This window comes from Artemia sp. Qi Xiang Cuo, chromosome 12 (assembly GCF_049724085.1).
Source record: "Artemia sp. Qi Xiang Cuo chromosome 12, ASM4972408v1, whole genome shotgun sequence".
In the NCBI taxonomy this organism is placed as follows: domain Eukaryota; kingdom Metazoa; phylum Arthropoda; class Branchiopoda; order Anostraca; family Artemiidae; genus Artemia; species Artemia sp. Qi Xiang Cuo.
In genome coordinates, this window is record NC_142805.1 from 64,835,974 (window position 1) to 64,855,111 (window position 19,138).

At 35.4% G+C, this 19,138-nt stretch overlaps 1 protein-coding gene across 1 annotated transcript in view; it reads left to right on the top strand.

Annotated features, from left to right (window-relative positions):
* The window catches only part of LOC148946409 (cytosolic beta-glucosidase-like), a 66,342-nt gene that overhangs the window by 19,207 nt on the left and 27,997 nt on the right, over positions 1-19,138 (top strand). Inside the window, exons 4-5 of the mRNA XM_089098448.1 lie at positions 2,689-2,872; positions 12,092-12,461. Coding sequence (XP_088954574.1) covers positions 2,689-2,872; positions 12,092-12,461 — 554 coding nt within the window. The remainder of the gene's footprint in view (positions 1-2,688; positions 2,873-12,091; positions 12,462-19,138) is intronic.

Genomic DNA, 19,138 nt, shown 5'->3' on the forward strand with positions numbered 1-19,138 from the left:
CTCTTTACGCTAAAGTTTTTATTGTTTAAAAAAAAGAGTTGTGAGACAGAGTCAAACTTTAGCGTAAAGAGCGAGGCGTTGAGGAGGGCACAGCCCCTTTCATATACGGAATAATTTCTGTTCGTTTTAAGTTTTAATGTCGCTCCTTACTTTCAGTTTAAAAAACTTGTTTTTTTTTAATTTAATTTCTGATCGTTTTTTAGTTAATGCAGCTTTTATTTGCATAAAAATTTTACTTTTATTTTGCTAAATTGATGTCTTTACAAATTAACTTACGTAACTAACTTCTATATTCGTATATTTTTCTTTTGGCAAAAAATACAAAGTTGCAGATTTTTGCAGATATGAGCTTGAAACCTATGTAATAGGGTTTTCTGATACGCTGACTATGACGGTGTGATTGTAATTAAAATTCTTTCACTTGTAAGGGATGTTTCCCCCCTCTTTAAAAAATCGAGTAAATTTTCTCAGGCACGTAGCCTTTGATGAGTAATACTAAACTTAATAAAATTTATATATTTTGAATCAGCATTATAAACACATTCTTTTGATACATTTATTGACATCAAAATTCCGTTTTTAAAAGTTTCGATTACTATTTAGCCGTATCGCCTTTTTTTTTATTGTTTTTTTTTATTACGTATATGTTATTACGTATATGAAGGGGTTCTCCCCTTAGTCAATACCACGCTCTTTACGTTAAAATTTAAAAAAAAAATTTTATTAAAAAACCCCAGAATCACAAAGGCCGTTTAATTAGAATAGATAGCTCTTTTGAAAGCACTAAAAAAAACTGTAGCGTAAAGAGCGAGGTATTGACTTGGGGGAGAACCCCTCACATACGTTATAATTTCTGTTCGTTTTAAGTTCTAATATTCCTTCTTACATTTCAGTTGAAAAAACTTTTTTTTTTTTATTTAATTTCTGATCTTTTTTTAAATAATGCTTGGAAATCCGGCGCCCCTTCATCGAAATATCCCTTACCCCAAAGAAAAATCCTCAACGGAAATATTCTCCAGAGTAACCCCCTCCTTTAGCCCCCCCCCTCCAGAAAAAATCCTTCCTGAAAATGGTTGTATACTTCCCAATAACCAATAAATAATGCTTGGAAATCCGGCGCCCCCTTCATGGCAATTTCACTTCCCCCATGAAAACTTCCTTCATAAACAGATACTCCAACATAACCCCCGACACACCCTTCCCACCCACTACCAGAAAAAAAAAACTCCTGAAAACTTCTGTATACTTCCGAATAACCAATACTATATGTTAACATTGGGTAATGTTCATAACTTTTAGCCCTCCCTCTGGGTACTTCGGGGGATTAAGTCATCCTAAAAGACATATTTATCATATTTTCGACCGTGTTGAACAAAATGGCTATCTCAAAATTTTGATCGGGTGACTTTGGGAAAAAAATAAGCGTGGGAGGGGGCCTAGTTGCCCTCCATTTTTTTTTATCACTTAAAAAGGGAACTAGAACTTTTAATTTTCGTTCCAATGAGGCCTCCCACGATATTATAGGACTACTGGGTCGATACGATCACCCCTGGGGAAAAAAAAACAAACAAAACAAATAAACACGCATCCGTGATCTTTCTTCTGGTAAAAAATGTAAAATTCCACATTTTTGCAGATAGGAGTTTGAAACCTCTACAGTTGGGTTCTCTGATACGGTGAATATGATGGTGTGATTTTCATTAAGGTTCTATAACTTTAGGGGGTCTTTCCCCTTTTTTTGAAAATCAGCCAAATTTTCTCAGGCGCGTAACTTTTGATAGGTTGTACTAAACTTGATGAAAATTATATATTTGAAATCAGCCTTGAAATTTTATTCTCTTCATATATCTATTGGTATCAAAAACCCGTTTTCTAGACCCTCGGTTACCATTGAGCCGGGTCGCTCCTTACTTACAGTTCGTTACCACGAACTGTTTGATATACATATTTAAGGACCCTTGGTAAGTAGGCTACATTAAAGTAATAGCTGTAGAAAGATCGATAGCTGTTTTCAAACTACCGAACACTTTTTCTAGGATTAAAAAAAAAATCCCGACATAATTTAGCGTCCATAACTTAATACACAGCTTCTTATGACAATTCCTAAGTTGAGATATATAGAATCAACTCTTTCATTTGCATACTTTGGTCCGACTTCTGACGGTTCCTTTACCAGCTCAACTAGTTCTATATGAGTATTGTGGATGCGGAAAATGACTTTAGTTTTGTTTTGGTACATTGTTGCTATTATTTTGTATTTTCTGTTGATGCCGTTCGGCATTGCTGGTTTCACATTGTTTTAACCGGTTATATCACGACACCTCCTAGGGGTTCCATTAAGGTGTAGTATTAACCTCCAGATTTTGTTTTTTTTGGTTATATGTTGAAGGCAAATACTGCTTAAGGGTGCTTCAGATTTGTTTTTTATTACAACTCGATACCTTCGACATTTGTTAACCGTTCACTTTCAATTTTAGAAAAATAAAAAACAATTTAAATAGTAATTTTTATTGAATTTAGTAGATTTAATAAATATTTTGTTGATATTATATATTATTATTTGTTTTGGCAATTTTACTAATATTTTGTTGTATGTTCTGCAGATAAGCAATCTCAACCCTGCCTTAGAACACCTACGGTACCATTGTTAAAGTTAAGAAGACAAAAAAGACTGTATTCTAATTTCAGGTAAAATTCTGGATAACTTTGAACGAACCATGGGTTGTTGCTTTTCATGGCTATGGAACTGGGGAAAAGGCTCCTGGAGTAGTCGGCAATGGCACAGGTGCTTATTTGGCTGGTCACAATCTCTTGAGGGCCCATGCAATGGCATATCATCTCTACAATGATAACTACAAGGCAACCCAAGGAGGTACTTTACACACACCTGCTTGTCTTTTAGAAGTAATATGTATACGGTGTCCATAAATTCTGTATTTGCATCTGTGACACATCCTATCATTCATCAAACAATATCAAAACCCCATCTCTCCTCTTCCCAAATATTCTGAACATGCAAGGATGTCAGTCTTTAGCGAATCTATACACTCTGGGTTGAGGCTTTGGCCTTATATGCCATTTAACTAAACCTCTCCCCCTAAAAAAATAAAAATGAATATTGGCTGGAGATCTGGTGGTAGGTTTTGCTCCGAACCCTCTGTAGTTTGTTTTTTATCATATTCTTCTTTTCCCCACTATGTTCTCTAGCTTAACATTAAAACCTAAAAAAATCTCCAGTCGGTATGTAATCTTTGCTGGAGATTCTTCTAACAGATGTCTTCGTGCTTCCACAGTCATCTTACAACGTTAATATTTGCAAAAAGAGCTAAAATAAGTATTAACATTTTCTGTCATTTTTTTCTTTGCCAGATAAGTGGAACAAAATGAAAATAGTGATTGTTAGAACAGCTGTACTTCGATAAAAAAAAGTTACCCTACTAATTAATAGAAAAGATAAGCAATAATAAACTTATTTTCATTCATATTCAAACACAAACTGATACTGATGCAGCTTAATCCTCCTTTTTTCGATTTTACTAAAATTATTACAAAAAAAAATCCGAAAAAGAAGTTTTTCAAAGAAAAGTAAAGGCCATATTAAACTTGAGATCATCAGAAATAAACTATAGTAATTCAAGCTGAAAATGACCGGAAATGAATCTGAAAAAAATTAATGAAACCAAAAACGAACAGAAATTCAAAAACATTTCTGACATTCGAACCTTCGGACATTTCTGGTTTTTTTAAGCAAACCAACATACAATAGGTACTAGCATAAATGAACAAATAAATCTTTAAACGAGTAAAACTTAAATTGAATATAAAAATCAAGCTTAAAGCGAACAAAAATCACTACAAACAATAGTTTGGCTACTGCTTTCTTCCCTCTGTAACAGTTTAAGGCCCTCTGCGTGATTGGCGCTTTACTGAAAACGAATTATATTACAAATATTTTCTGCTGCACTTACTACAACATTGAAAATAAAATGAAAATTATTGTGAAATATAATCTTGAACTGATAATCTTTTAGAAATTAATACAATAATATATCAACTATTCAGTTTAATTTTATTAGTTCTTTCCAAGACTGTTCAAGACGAATATCAAACAGTTCGTGGTAACGAACTGTAAGTAAGGAGCGACCCGGCTCAATGGTAGCTGAAACTCTAAATAACGGAATTTTGATACCAATAGATACATCAGAAGAATCAGATTTTTATGCTGATCTCAAATATATCTGTTTCATCAAGTTTAATTTTACCCATTAAAAGTTACATGCCTGAGAAACTTTGCCTTATTTTCGAAAAAAAGGAGGAAACAACCCCTAAAAGTCATAGAATTTTAATGAAAATTACACCATCATATTCAGCGTATCAGAGAACCCTACTATAGAGGTCTCAAGCTCCTATCTGCAAAAATGTGGAATTTTGCCAGAAGAAAGATCACGGATGCGTGTTTATTTGTTTTTTTATTTATTTTTTTCTTATTTTTTATTTTCCCAGGGGTGATCGTATCGATCCATTAGCCCTAGAATATCACGAGAGGGCTCATTCGAATGGAAATTAAGAGTTCGAGGGTCATTTTTAAGTGACCAAAAAATTGGAGAGCAGCTTGGCCCCCTCCCATGCTCATTTTATTCCCAAAATCACCCAGTCAAAATTTTGAGATTGCCATTTTGTTCAGCATAGTCGAAAATATAATTAATATGTCTTTGAGGATGACTTAATCCCCCACTGTTCCCGGGGGAAGGGCTGCAAGTTATAAACTTTGCCCATTCTTTACATATAGTTTTGGTTATTGGGAAGTATACAGGCGTTTTCAGGAGGAATTTTTTTCTAGTGGGGGGTTGGGGTCAGAGTAGGAGTTACGGGGGAGGATCTATCCATGGAGGATATCTCCTTGAGGGAAGGGACATTTCTATGAAGGGGGAGCCAGATTTCCCAGCATTATTTAAAAAACGATCAGAAATTAAATAAAAAACAAGGTTTGTTTCAACTGAAAGCAAGAAGCAACATTAAAATTTAAAACGAACAGAAATTATTACCTATATGAGGGGGTTCGCCCCCTAGTCAATACCTCGCTCTTTACGTAAAATTTTTTTTATAATTTCAATAGAGCTATCTATTCTAATTAACCGGCCTTCGTGATTCATGGGTTTGAGATTCGAATAAAATTCGAACTTTAGCGTAAAGAGCGAGGTATTGACTAGGGAGCGAACTCCCTAATATACGTAATAAAAGCATACGACTATAGAAATTCGTTACTTAAGTTAATTCGTAAGTTACGTCACAACAAAATTTTGACGCTAAAGTATGACTTTCTCACAACTCTATTTTTTTAAACAATAAAAAACTTTAGCGTAAAGAACGAGGCGTTGAGGAGGGGACAGCCCTTTTCATATACGAAATAATTTCTGTTCGTTTTAAGTTTTAACGTCATTCCTTACTTTCAGTAAAGCACCAATGGCGCAGTAGGCTTTAGACTTCTACAGTTAGCGGGGAGGCAAGTTTTACTAGCTTTAAGGTATATTTATTCATTTATATTAGTACCTGTTGCATTATTGTTTGCTATGAAAAAAAAATGAAAAAACAAACAGAAATCTTCAATGAAAAAAAAAAATTAAGATTGGTCAATTAATTTCTGTTCGTTTTGGGTTTCATTTATTCTTTAATAGTCGTTTCTGGTCGTTTTGTGTTTGAAATATTATATGTATTTATTTCTGCTGATCCGAAGTTTAATATAGCCTTTACTTTTCCTTGAAAAATATCTTTTTTGGATTTCTATTTTAAATTAATGTTTGTTCGATTTAGGTTTCCAAAGTTCAACATTTTTTCCCAACTTTAAAATTTCAATCGGATTCATTTGGGAGAAAAGGTTGCGCTGGGAGGGGGTGTTTGCCCTCTGATCGCTTATGACTCTTAAAAGGGGGACCAGAACTTTCAGTTTCCAATCAAATGAACCTCCTGCAAAGTTTGTACAGCTACCTTTTCTTTAAAAACCTGGTATGTTAACAATAGACAACTATTATAACTTATAGTCTTAGCCCGGGGACTAGGGGATAGTCAACCCCTGAGGTATAGTTATTTTGCCTTTGGAGTATTTTGAACAAAACAGCCATCAAAAAAGTTTGATAGGAAACTCAAATGAACGAATGAAGCTCAAATCCAACTAGCCTTCTTTTAAGTTTGTATGACCACCCCTTCCATAAAAACGTTGCTTGCTCCTGGGTTACAAGTTACAACCCATAATCGGATTCATTGGGCAAAAAAGGCGGGGGGGGGTGGCTAGTTGCCCTCTGATCACTTTTTACTCTTAAAAGGGAACTATACTTTCCAATTTGAAGTCAAATCAGCCTCCTCTAGAATTTATACGACCACCCCTTCCATGAAAACCTTATATTCAGCGAGGTTATAGCTTTCAACCCATGCCCCAGAGATCAGAAAGGTTGTGTAAGCCCCATAGGTATTACTGTATGATCTTTGAACAATTTTGCGCAAAATGACCATCTCAAAATTTTAGGATTTTGTTGCTTAGATGCATTTGGGGAAAAGAGGGCGTGGGGAGGCTACTAGTACTGTGATCTATTTTGGCTCTAAAAAAGAGAACTAGAACTTTAAATTTCCAATCAACTGAGCCTCCTGCAAACTTCGTGCAACCACCCTTCCATAAAACCATATATTCCCTCAGGGCATAACTTATACCTCTTACCTTTGGCTTAGGGGGAAGGGGGTCTGTGTCAACCCTAGAGGTCTGGTTATATTATTCTTGGACTATTTTGAACAAAATGACTACCTCAAAATTTTAATCAAATGCATTTGAGGAAAAGAGGGCTGACGGGGGAGGGTAGTTACGTTTCGATCACTTTTGAATCTTAAAAAGGGAGCTAGAGCTTTCAACTTCCAGTCAAATCAGCCTCTTCTAAACTTCTTAAGACTACCCCTTCCATAAAAACCTTAAACGCCCTTGGGGCATAACTTACAACCCTTTCCCCGGGCTTTGGGGGAGTGTATCAGCCAAAAATTCATTGTTATATAATATTTGACTATTCTAAACAAAATGGCTATCTTAAAACTTAGATCGAATTTATTTAGGGGAAAGAGGGTGTGAGGGGGGTAGTCGCCCTCTCATCACTTTTGACTGTAACTTATTTCTTTTTCATTGAGAAAATTCTGAAAAGAACTTGAACTTTTGTTCACTTCATTGAGAAAATTTAGAATTAAAGTGAAATTTTGATTTTCATGGAAAATATGCACAATCATAATGTAATTTTTTCTATCAAACAACAATAATACGAAGAACAAAGGGAAATCTTTTTGTAAGACAGTGGAGATAATTTGAATGAATATTTCGGCCCTATGTCCAAGGGCCGTCCTCAGCAAGACAAAAATATATAAAAGAAAAAAGACTCACAACAACATGCGACCAATAAAACCAAAAAAGTGAAAATTTCAAAGCAGTCCTAGCATCCTTAATTCAGCGAAGTTCAACCAGGACTCTGGTTGTCCTGGTTGAGTCCTTGTTGAACTTCGCTGAATTAAGGATGCTAGGACTGCTTTCAAATTTTCACTTTTTTGGTTTTATTTGTCGCATGTTGTTTTGAGTCTTTTTTCTTTCATATATTTTTGTCTTGCTGAGGATGGCCCATGGACATAGGGCCGAAATATTCATTCAAAATATCTCCACTGTCTTGCAAAAAGATTTCCGTTTCGTTCTTCGTATTATTGTTGTTTGTTATGGAAAGGCAGTGTGGTCTTCGTCGCTATTAACTTTTCCTATCTTCTATTGGAAAAATTTAGAACAGAACTTTAAATTTTTTATGCATTTTGAGAAATTATGAACTGAAGTGGAAGCTTTTTTTCATTTTCTTTGGTAAATTTTAGAATTGAGTTAACTTTTTCTCTTCTTTAAGAAAATTCAGAAGAGAATTTGAACATTTTGCGCTTCTTCGAGAAAACTCAGAATTAAAGTGTAGCTCCTTATCGTCATGGCGAATATTTATGATCAAAGTTTAACTTTTTTCTATCTTCTAAGAGAAATTTGGAAGAGAAATTAAAATTTTTCATCTTTTTGAGAAAAATCGGAATTGAAATTGAGAAAATTTAGAATTAAAATGAAACTTTTTATCTTCATGGAAAATATTCACAATCATAGTATAAATTTTAGCATATTCTATGGAAAAATTTAAAATATAACTTAAAATTTTTTATGTCTTTGAGAAATTAAGAACTGAAGGAAGCTTTTTTCAGTTTCTTTGGTTAAATTAAGAATTGAGCTAACCTCTTCCCTTTTGTAAGAAAATTCAGAGGAGAACTTGAAAATGTTGTACTTCTTCGGAAAAACCCATAATTAAAGTGTAGCTCCTTATCGTCATGGCGAATATTCACGATCAAAGTATAACTTTTTTCTATTTTCTACAAAAAAATGGAATAGGAGTTGAAGTTTTCTTCACTTCTTTGAGAAAATATATAATTAAAGCTGAACTTTTTCTCTTCTTGGAGGAAAAATTCAGAATCGATGCATCTAGGGTAAAATTTAGAACCGAACTTTAAATTTTTTCATCTCTTAGAGAAAAATCTGAAGTGAAATTCAAAAGTATTAAAAACATTAGGGGGAGGGGGAGGGGGAGGGGAGGGGGCTCTTTGGGGCCCGGGGGGCCCTTTGGGGTTGGGGTAGGGGACCTTATAACACTATTCAAATGGTAGTTGTGTATTATACCGAACACAGTCGAGAACCGCTCTATTAAAAAATAATATATATCTCTTAATAGGAGTTAGCATTCCCTATGATCGTTTACCATTTTTGTTTCCATTTTCAAATCTATCTTGTCTCATGGATAAATTGTGTCAATCAGTTTCCTTTTCCTGTCTGTATTTTCAACTCTCGGATAAGAATATTCCAATAGTGAAATTTCCTTATCTGATGATGACACCTTGTTATCATAGTATTCCAACCGGATGTTGACATCCAAGAAATATCCAGCAATTGTTGTTGTTGATGTGAACTTATGATGACATCCAAGAAACATCCAGCAAACAGTGAGAAAAACCATGAAAAAACATCCTCAGTGAGAAAAACCATCAAACAATCATCCAATAATCAGATGTCTACATTCAGCAATGTTGTTGAACTTCCAAGAGACATCCATCTACAGTGATAAAAACCATGAAAAAACATCAAAGTGAGAAAGACCATGAAAAAACATCATCAGTGTGAAAAACCATGAAAAAACATCCTCAGTGAGAAAACGCATGAAAAAACATCCTCAGTGAGAAAAACAATGAAAGAACATCCTCATTGAGAAAAACCATAAAAACCTATTATAGATAGCAGTAGTTGTGTTCGTTCCATATCTATTGGGACCTCCCTGCTTATTTTATTAGGATTAAAGTAATTTCACTTTTTGAGCTGCAGGAAGTATATTATTCAAGTACCGTCCAATCGGCTACACCATTTCCTCCTTACTCCCTCCTTTGCAGTTTCAATTTCCTTTAAATTCTATAGTATGACCTCTTTTCACCAGATATAGGAACAGCCTGATTTTCGTCCGGTCCCATATGATTTGCTCGAGCAGAGGAAAAAAATCATGGCCACCAAAAAAAAACATTTTAGACAAAGTAGAATTTTCTTTTGTTTGGAATGAAGGCAGAGGACCAATGTATATAAATGCAATTTGGGAGACTGAGATTAAGATAGTATTAGAGAATCAAATCATCCAAAAATGGAGTGAGAAGATAAAAGAAATCAGAAATATTAAAGTTTTATAAGTATGTTAAGGTGGTTTATGAGCAGGAGTTCCATCTTAAGCTGAATTTAGCAGCTAACTGCCTACCAATTAACGCAAGATTTAAAAGATATGCTAAAGAAAGATGTCCCAACGAAGTCAGATATACTTTCCCACTTTGCAACGTTAAAGAGGATTATTTGATGCATTGCTTGAGCCGGTGCCAGGGGCGCTCTGCGATAAGGGAAGGAAAATTTGGAAAAAATGAGCTGATACTTCCAGGTGTCTTAAATAGTATGTCGACTCAGTTTTTTTTTGTAAAATGACAAGGTATCTGGATTTTTTGTTAAATAAAACGAGTAAAGCTTAACTTATTTTTCCATTTATATCAAGTTTAAGAAATTGCATTGCCTTTCTCTTTTGCTCCTAAAGTGTTAAGTTCAAATTAAATTAAAAAACAAGAAAGCAAATTAAGTGTAGGTTTCTAAGTGCATGTTGTTAAAACAACTTGCTTTTAAGTGTATGTCTCATTTAAGTGTTTTTTTTTATGTTGGCTGATACAAGTTCATTATATTTGTGCTTTTTATGATGATCGCCGATGTAAGTTTAGTATATTTGTGCTCTTGTTGTTTTCATGGCCGTATTTTTTGGCTTTAATACACTTATCTATCTATCTATCTATGGGTGGCCAAAAAGCAAAACTTTGGCAATCTATTATCCGTTATCTGACTGTAGGTGCATGATCAGTCAAATGAGTACCTATGAGAATCCTAAGACGATTCTTCTGGGAAAAAGTCTGATATATTTTTCTCAGCCTTTCGAGGTGTTCACCTTTCAAAGTCCTACTTGATCACTATCATTAAGGTGGCTTCTAATATTCTAGTCTTAGTTCAAAGACTTACTTGTTATTCTTCCCAGCTTTTTTCAACAGCGAAAAAAAAACTTGTTACTTTATTATTCTAACTTTCATGTCTTCACTGCATCCTCCATTTTTACTAATTCTACTAACCATGTAAATATTGTTTTTCCATTTATTTATGTTCTTAGTACCAAACATCTTCTCTTCAGTTTTATTAGTTCTTAGTCTAAGCGACTTAGTCTCCGTAACATTAATTTTCAAACCTATTTTTACGCCCAAAATTCTCAAAACTTTCTAAAAGTCATTCATTTTGTTAGTATTTTCATCAAGGACCCTTCAATCATCTGCATAGTCCACGTCTAGGAGAGTTGTACCTCCTTATTTGATATGAATTATCTCATTATCTAATTATATTAATTATCTCATTTGATATCAAGTTCTCCCATAGTCTTTTTGGTGTTTCGTAGTACAAAGTCAATCAAATTAATCTAAAAAGGGGGGATAGAACCACAATCATGAGCTTAACTCATGACTCTGGACTGAACCAACTACTAACCTCACTTCATACCTTTAGCGCAGACATATTATTTTCGTACATAACACTTATTTTTTTAATGTGTTTATCTAATATCCCACACAAGCTATGTAAGCTATTGTACAAAGTCCACATCTAAAGCTTTTGAGTCCAACCAAGTTGCAAAATTATGAATATCTCCACAATATCACAATATCACAAGTTCTTCACAATATCTCCACAGATGGACGTAGTTCGGTTTTCACAGTTATTTAAATGGAAACTTAAAGGGATTCGACACCGCAAATGATCCTTATATGTCGTCAATTGTAAACTTTGTTAGTTTGTGTGGCCGAACTATTTAGAATTGATTGGGCGGTCTTGCCATAACTTATAGAGCTTGGATAAGAGATCCAAATGAACGATAGATAACTAAAAGCCGACATCTACCTTCTCTGAAATCTTAGAAAAAGTATTTAAATTTTCCCTTCTGTGCTAGAAATATTCAGCACTGATGAAACTTACATCAATAATCTAGTTTTTTTCATTTTAATAAATCAGAACTTTCTTCTTAAAGATCAAGAAACGGCAGTCCTTAAACTTATTCTAGCAGACCACCTTAGAAAACCTTAAAAATAAGCTCAAAGGAAGTATCATTTAAGTATTTCGCAGGTTTGGAAATTTCCTGTTCTACTGCCAGACTTGACAACCTATATTAACAATGCTGTATATACACCGAACAGACAAAACTTTTCTCAACAATTAGAAGAGATTATGCGTTTCCTTTATTTTGAACTAATTTCTCGTTATCTTTTCCAACTGTTTACAAAGTTAAGATCCATTATTAATTTTTATCAAAATTGTTTTGAGAGTTCTTTTTGGTGCTGGGAAAATTGACTAATTGACCCTTGGTCTTTGAGACAGTCAGCCCACCCTATGACTTGTAAAATAGTTTTAAAATATTGAATCCCCATAATTTAGTTGAGTATACTTTAGGTCGAATTGGCATTACCTTGAATATTGCATGGCATGTTCCCAAGGATGAAACCCAGCAATCAAAAGATGCTGCTGTTCGAGGGCTTGAATTTGACTTAGGATGGTTCGCAAATCCTGTTTTTGTTAATGGAGACTATCCAGCAATAATGCGGCAGCAAATAGACAGAAAAGACGGAGAAATGGGTCTGACCACAAAAAGACTTCCCGAGTTTACACCAGAGGAAAAGAGACTCCTGAACGGATCAGCTGATTTCTTCGGCATGAATTTTTACACTTCTTCTGTGGCGGAGGATTTTAAATTTGCCCCAGCAAAGGATGATTTCAACGAAGATAAAGATATTAAAACGTATCCAGATCCGACGTGGTATCAGTAAGTGACCTTTTCTACACTTTTTCTCCTTACTAATGTGAGTTTTCTAGTGTGTTTTCTACTGCTGTCTTTCTTAGCGCATTCAAGGATCACACTTCACAGACATATATTTATATAATCTTTTTATCATGTTGAAAATCTCAAACAAAATGACACATGCTTTGCGGAAATATTTAACATGAGATGACATAGAGAACTATGTTGTTTATTTATTTTGGTAGCATCTTAGAGTTACAGCTCTTCTGAAGAAAACATTTCCCCATTGGCACTGTTTCAAATGTAAATGCACTAATCAGACAGTTAATGGAAACGTGTTGTATATTATAAAGTAAGAATTTCACTACTAGTGTTTGAAACATTCCCGTTTACTCTAAACCAGGTTTTCTTCCAGTTTTGAAAATTCCGTTTTCTTGCATGCTTGAGCCAGTGAATAAAGTTTCGCTTGAGTTTTTGACTGGAATATTGGATAAAACATTTTTTGAAATAATCTTAAAAATTTGGAAAACAATGGAAGGAAACATAATAATCTGATTAAAAGGAACGTGATGAATATGGTTTCTTTTTGTTTTGTACATACTCCTATATCTCAGACAATAAGGGAGGGGGTACACTGTCAGAGTGGTGCATATTATCAGAGACATTGCTCTAGCTTTGCTTCTACTGAAAAGTCATAAACCTTAAATGCAATATTCATTTTCTTCTACAATTAGCAACCTTATATGGAAGGGGTGGTCATACTAACTTTTGAGGGAGCAAATTCGATTGGAAATTGAAAGTTCAATTGCCCTTTTCAAGAGTCAAAAGCTGTTAGAAGGCAGTCAGCCCTCCTCCCTTTCCTTTTTTTGCTACCTGGCCCCCTTACAACCTCCAAAGACGTTCGATCAAGATTTTAAGATAGCCATTTTGTTCCAAATATCCCATCGGGGATGACATGGCCCCAAGGGCGTTGTTTATGTGAGGGGGACTGTCACCCCCAATAATTTGGAGAAAAACTATTATATGGTCCAAGCCCCTTGACTATCTGGATATGGACCCTTTTTGACCCCCCCCCCCCCTCAACAAAAATACTGGAGCTACGCCCCTGCATGACCCCATAGGCCCTGGAGACGGTGTGTAAATAATATAAATCAGAAATTGCTTAAACGTATGTTTTATAATGGAAAAGGGGGGGGGGGGGGCTTATGCTAAGTTTCAGGAATTGCTAAGGGTACAATTTGGATTTTCAGGGAATGTTGAACAAAAGCAATGGAAATTGCGTGTATCCAGGTTTCAGAAGTGAGTATCTGCAATATCTCAGGAACGGCTAACGGTATTAAGCTGAAACTTTAAGGGAGTCTTGAGCAGGACACTGAATTAAAACAAAAGATATAATATATATCCTGGTTGTCAAAAAGGCGTATCCGCAATATCTTCAGGAACGGGTAAGGGCATTAAGTTGAAATATTCAGGGAATGTAAAGGCGCATATTTGACTAAATTAGACGATGCAATGTACAATCAGGTAGTCAACTTGCCATTCCTGCAATATCTCAGGAACGCCAAGGGTAATGAGGAAAAACTTGCAGGAAATATTGAGAGGGATAATAAACTTAATCAAAAGACGCTATTTGAATCCAAGTTTTCAAAATGTTTCATATGCTATAGCTCAGGAATGGATAAGGATATTAAGTTGCTTAAGAAAGGCTAAGGGTATTAAGTTGAAATTTTCAAGGGATGTTGAGGGAGATGCTGAAATAAAATTTAAAGACATTATGTGAATCCAGAATGTTGAAAGGGCGTATTTGTAATATTTCAGTAATGGAAAGGATAGCCTACTGAGTTGAAAAATTCAGGGAATGTTGAACTTGGTCAAAAGGCATTATGTGTACCTTAGTTGTCAAAAGACCTTTTTTCTACTGTATACCCCGCATGTGCTCACTCCAAATTCAGAAACAAAAGAGTTTAAAGAGCAAGAATTAAAAAGAGTTGAGCAATGCCTCTAATTTGTATTCACTCTCTTAAGCTACTTTTATTGATGTATAATATCTGGACATTCTCCCAAGAGCACCTAATCAAGAGATCGCTACTTGATCAAAGGCTTATTCCAAGAGCCATTTTAAGGCTTGATTTCAAATTGAACGAGATTTAAATATAATGAAACGAGAATATAATGAACGAGAATATAATGAACGAGAATAAATATAATGAAAACAATCAAAAGCAACGCTTAGATCACCTTTTACAACTTTAGATTTCAAATTAGAATCTAATATTTTAATCCTTAAGCAGATAACCTGAAGAAATGCGAAAAGTAGATAACCTGAAGAAATGAGCTGGTAATCAAAAACGGACAGCAATCGATTAAGAAAGAAGTTTTTCAAATAATAGTAAATAGCTACATTAAAAACTAAAACCACCAGAAACAAGATCCTATTTTAATTAAAACTTAAAACGACTAGAACTTACTATAAACGAGCAAACGAAACCCAAACAATCAGATATTAAAAGAAATAATCAGCTAAACAAAAAAGGTAACAGATGCTGAGATGGATGAATAATTAAATTCTTAAACAAGTAGAAATAAAAATAAATCAGCAATTAAACTTAAAACCATCCGAAACTATTACAAACAGGAGCAGGTCTGCCCCCTCCCCCGTCCCTAAGTCGTATAATATTTTACTGGAAACCATATATGTTTTTAAATTTTTATTTTATACTTTTAACATCAACAGATCAAAATTTACTGTTAAATAACATATTGAATCTTAAACTGTTGAGATTTTCAGGAATTATAGTTACATAATACACATTCGGTTTATTATATTAGTTCTTTCCGGTCATCTTGGTTATTATGATGATTTTACCTTATGTTTTTATCGATGTTTTAAAAAATTAAACGGTATGGTACTGTTTCAAAATGCTTGAGGTTTTTAAAAAACCACAATTGAAACATAGCCTTTAGAAGGTGAAATGAAACAATGGACTATAGAAGGCTAAGAGGCAGGGGGAGGGCAGAAGACCTACTCCTGTTTATAGTAATTCCTCTTCGGTTTAAGTTTGGAATGATTATTTATCCCTTTTAAAATTTTGTAAGTAGTCATTGATCCAGGGACTGTTATCTTTCAAGGGGTGGCTCACATTCGCTGCAGTTGGTTTGAGGTAGGATTCTAGGGTAATCGGGTGCACTGATAACGAATATCAGGGTGCACAAGTTCGCACGCGTGTAGAACATGGGTATTTTAGCCTATAAAGTCAAATTTGGCCTATAACGACGTCATACTGCTCTTGATTTTATTTAAACGATAAAATAAACTGAAAACTTTATAAACTTGACATATTCTGAATTCTAAGAATGAGTACTCTCACCTGGTATTTTTAGTTTTTCCCCACAACCTTTATTTTTTTTTGTTAACCCTTATTTAATTTCAAAAACAAAGTTTTTAAATATACTTTTTCTAAGTTTTTTTTGTCTATCTGAAAGTTTTGCCTACATAAGTAAATCCTTTTATACTGTATTTGAATTTTGCTCGTTATTACAAGTCAAATATGTACCATTTTTAAAAAAAATCTTACTTATGGAGCAACTATTTATTTTTTCTAAATAACGTCATAGCTTTCAGAAATTAGCATACAATGACGTGTTTTTTATTTTTCGTGTTTTTTTTAAGTGTTTTTTATTATTTCTTTTTAGCTGTTAAAAAAATTAAAACGAATCAAAATGCTCATCATTCCAACCGTCAGAATATTCTATATATGTTGTTAATAAAAACAAAGTTGAGACTTGAATCTGCAAGAATATATAAGAGATTGAACAAGAAAATCCCCCCCCCCAAAAAAAAGAGAAAATTTTCTGAATAGTGGCGTTTTACTCGAAATATTTCCAAGACAACCAATGAATTTTTATCTCACCAAACGATAGATCGCTCTGATCGATAGATCGAAACGATGAATCAAATCATGTATTTACATTCTATACAACTAATATTATTAAGCAGAAAAAAACACAGATGCCTCATTCTGCGATCGTATGCGCGAATTTCATGTATTTTGTATGCTCTATTTGAATTCTGCTCGTCATTACGAGTCAAACCACGTGCCTCTTTTCCAAAAAATCTTAATTCTTGAGCAACTATTAATTTTGTCGGTAGTAGTAGATACAATCTGGCTTACGTAGGCTCATAAACGAGTCTCAAGGTGGCGAAGCCGTGTGAACCTGTGGTGCAAAGGTGACTAAGGCTGACTTAAGATACTATTTTTTTAAATCCCAGCATAGCAGGGCCAATGATCCAATCGGTTAGATTGGGTCAACGGCTGCTGATGTAGTAGACGGTAACTGTCATGATCAGCTGCTTACAGACGTTGACTAAACCATCACTTTGCACAGATGATGGCTTCTCTGCAAGGGTTCGAGCGTAATCACCTGAAGACCCCAACAAAGTTTCTGAATACTTCCGCAGTTCGAAAAAAGCGGACCTTTCCAATCCCATACAGAAAGCTTGTGGTGTCACATCCACTCAAGCTGTGGACAAGCGGCTAGACGTTGCAAAATATTACTCCTAGTTTTTGTGCTGCCGTATGAACAGGTATGCAGTAGGACGGAAATTTAACCCAAAGCTGCTTGAGGCCGAGACTAACAAGATGCTGAAAGTAGTATACAGCTAGTAAGACGATATTAGTATCTTTGGCATGTATTATTACAAGTGTGCTCTTTCGTCTTGCGGCAACTGCTGTGTGGTATAACAGCTCTGTGTAAACTCTCAATCCAGCGAGATGAACCATCAGACGGGTCGAAATTTTGTACTCCCAGACCTCGAAAAGAACTTTCATGAGTCGACCTTTGGCTGAGCGACTACTGAGAATCCTGTCCCAGAGTTTTGCAGCTTTTCTGGAGGAAGCAAACGGGTTTGAAATATTTCCTCTAGGATATCCTCCTCTTTCTCGACAGCCAGATGCTTGTTTCAGGTTAAACGAGTAGTAATCACGGGTTCTATCGTCACTAAGACCCTCGTACCTGTCACCAACCAAATAGATAGACTGACAACCTTAAACGCTTATTCCAAAATCTGCTAGTGTCTCATTTTTGTCTGGTCGATGACACCTTATGAGATTTGTGACATCACCTATATAGTCAGATCGAGGAGAGTCTTCAAAAAGCGTATGTGGAATCATTTTTGGCCATGACTGTAAGCCAGACTGTTGCATAATGTAGTTCAAGGCTGTTGACTTTGTACCAGTACGAAGCTGAGGCTTCCTACGGCTTGATGATAATGCTGCAAGTGAGGTCAGATGTGGCTGTAGCTCGTACTTCAGCAGCTCATAGAGGGATGAAGTTTGTGTTGAATCTGCAAGACGCAGAGCTGGTTTAAGCAGCTCAGTTTCCCCAAAATATTTTTTTTGTGGCTGTTTCTTTTTTCCTTTTTTGGCAACAGAGGCGAAAGTTTGAACTATGCCAACTTTTAGTTTCGTGGACGTCCCTTCGAGATACGAGCTCATCGCTTCGAAACCAATTTCTTGGAGGTTCAGTAGACTATTTGCCACGACTTCTGGAGCTGTATCCCCTGTTATAAAGTTGTGCAGCTCTGTTCTCGTCGTCTCGAATGGGTTTCCAAACAACTCTTCCAAGTCCATAACCCAATTTCGGCCTTCTATTGTCAAATTCGTAAACGCAGTGGTATCTTCATGATGCTTCATTGCCTCGTCATCCATATTCAGGTTTGCTTTCACCGTTCTGAGGACTGCTGCAAGAAAGGGGAGAGTAGCCAGATATCGATCCCTGGCATTTTCATTCGCACCAACGATACCAGAAACTCCTCGATGACCTTTGATGTCCAAATTCGCAGTCGACTCTAAATCCAGATCGCATGCAATGCTGCAAAACGACTCGGTTGATTTCATAACAACAAAATTGCCACTTAAAAACTCTTTGTGTACTTCTGGCGCTTTTTCAGGCAGGCGTTCTTCTAGGTAGTTAAGTGTAGCTGTGGCGTATTTATGGTTTCCAGATGCAGAGAAAATCGAAATCATCTCTTTTGTGGCGTTTAAGTTTGATCCCCAGTCCGCAGCTCTTTCAGTATAAAGATAGTCGTTTCTAGTACGGATAAGATCTAAATAGTTGATCCAGAGGCTATAATTCCTTATGGTAGATCTGGACTCTTTGTACTTCGAGAAAAGCGGAGCAATACTGTCCAACGTATCTCCTATCTGTTTACATGCTTCAGAACTAGTTTCACTTTTGAAGCGTTCTATATCATCACTCAGGATTTGAAGTTTCTCGACTGTAGAAGGCACTAAAACGAAGCAGGATGTTTCAAGCCAATTCTCAAATGACTCCCACCAGAGTGGGTTCATTCCTTCGTAGACCTGGAAGTGAGCATAGAGTGCCTGGTACATGTTCTTTCCTGAAAGGACCTTATTCGCAGTACCTTCCCTGAGAATATCTGCCGCAACAATAACTTCTTTTAGTCCTATTCCATCCATGAGAGATCCAACCGCTTCCAAATAGTTCATGAGCTTGTGAAAACCGCCCAATAAGAGAACTAGATTAGAGAATTTTTCGGGCTGGGATTTTCGAAGGCCATAGCTTATTTCATAAACAGCTAGATCCTGACTTATAACCGTGTACTTGTTTCCAAGCTTCACTGCTGTTTTTTTTACAGATGCTAATGGCAGAGGCTACGACTTCACGGGATGTTAGTTAAT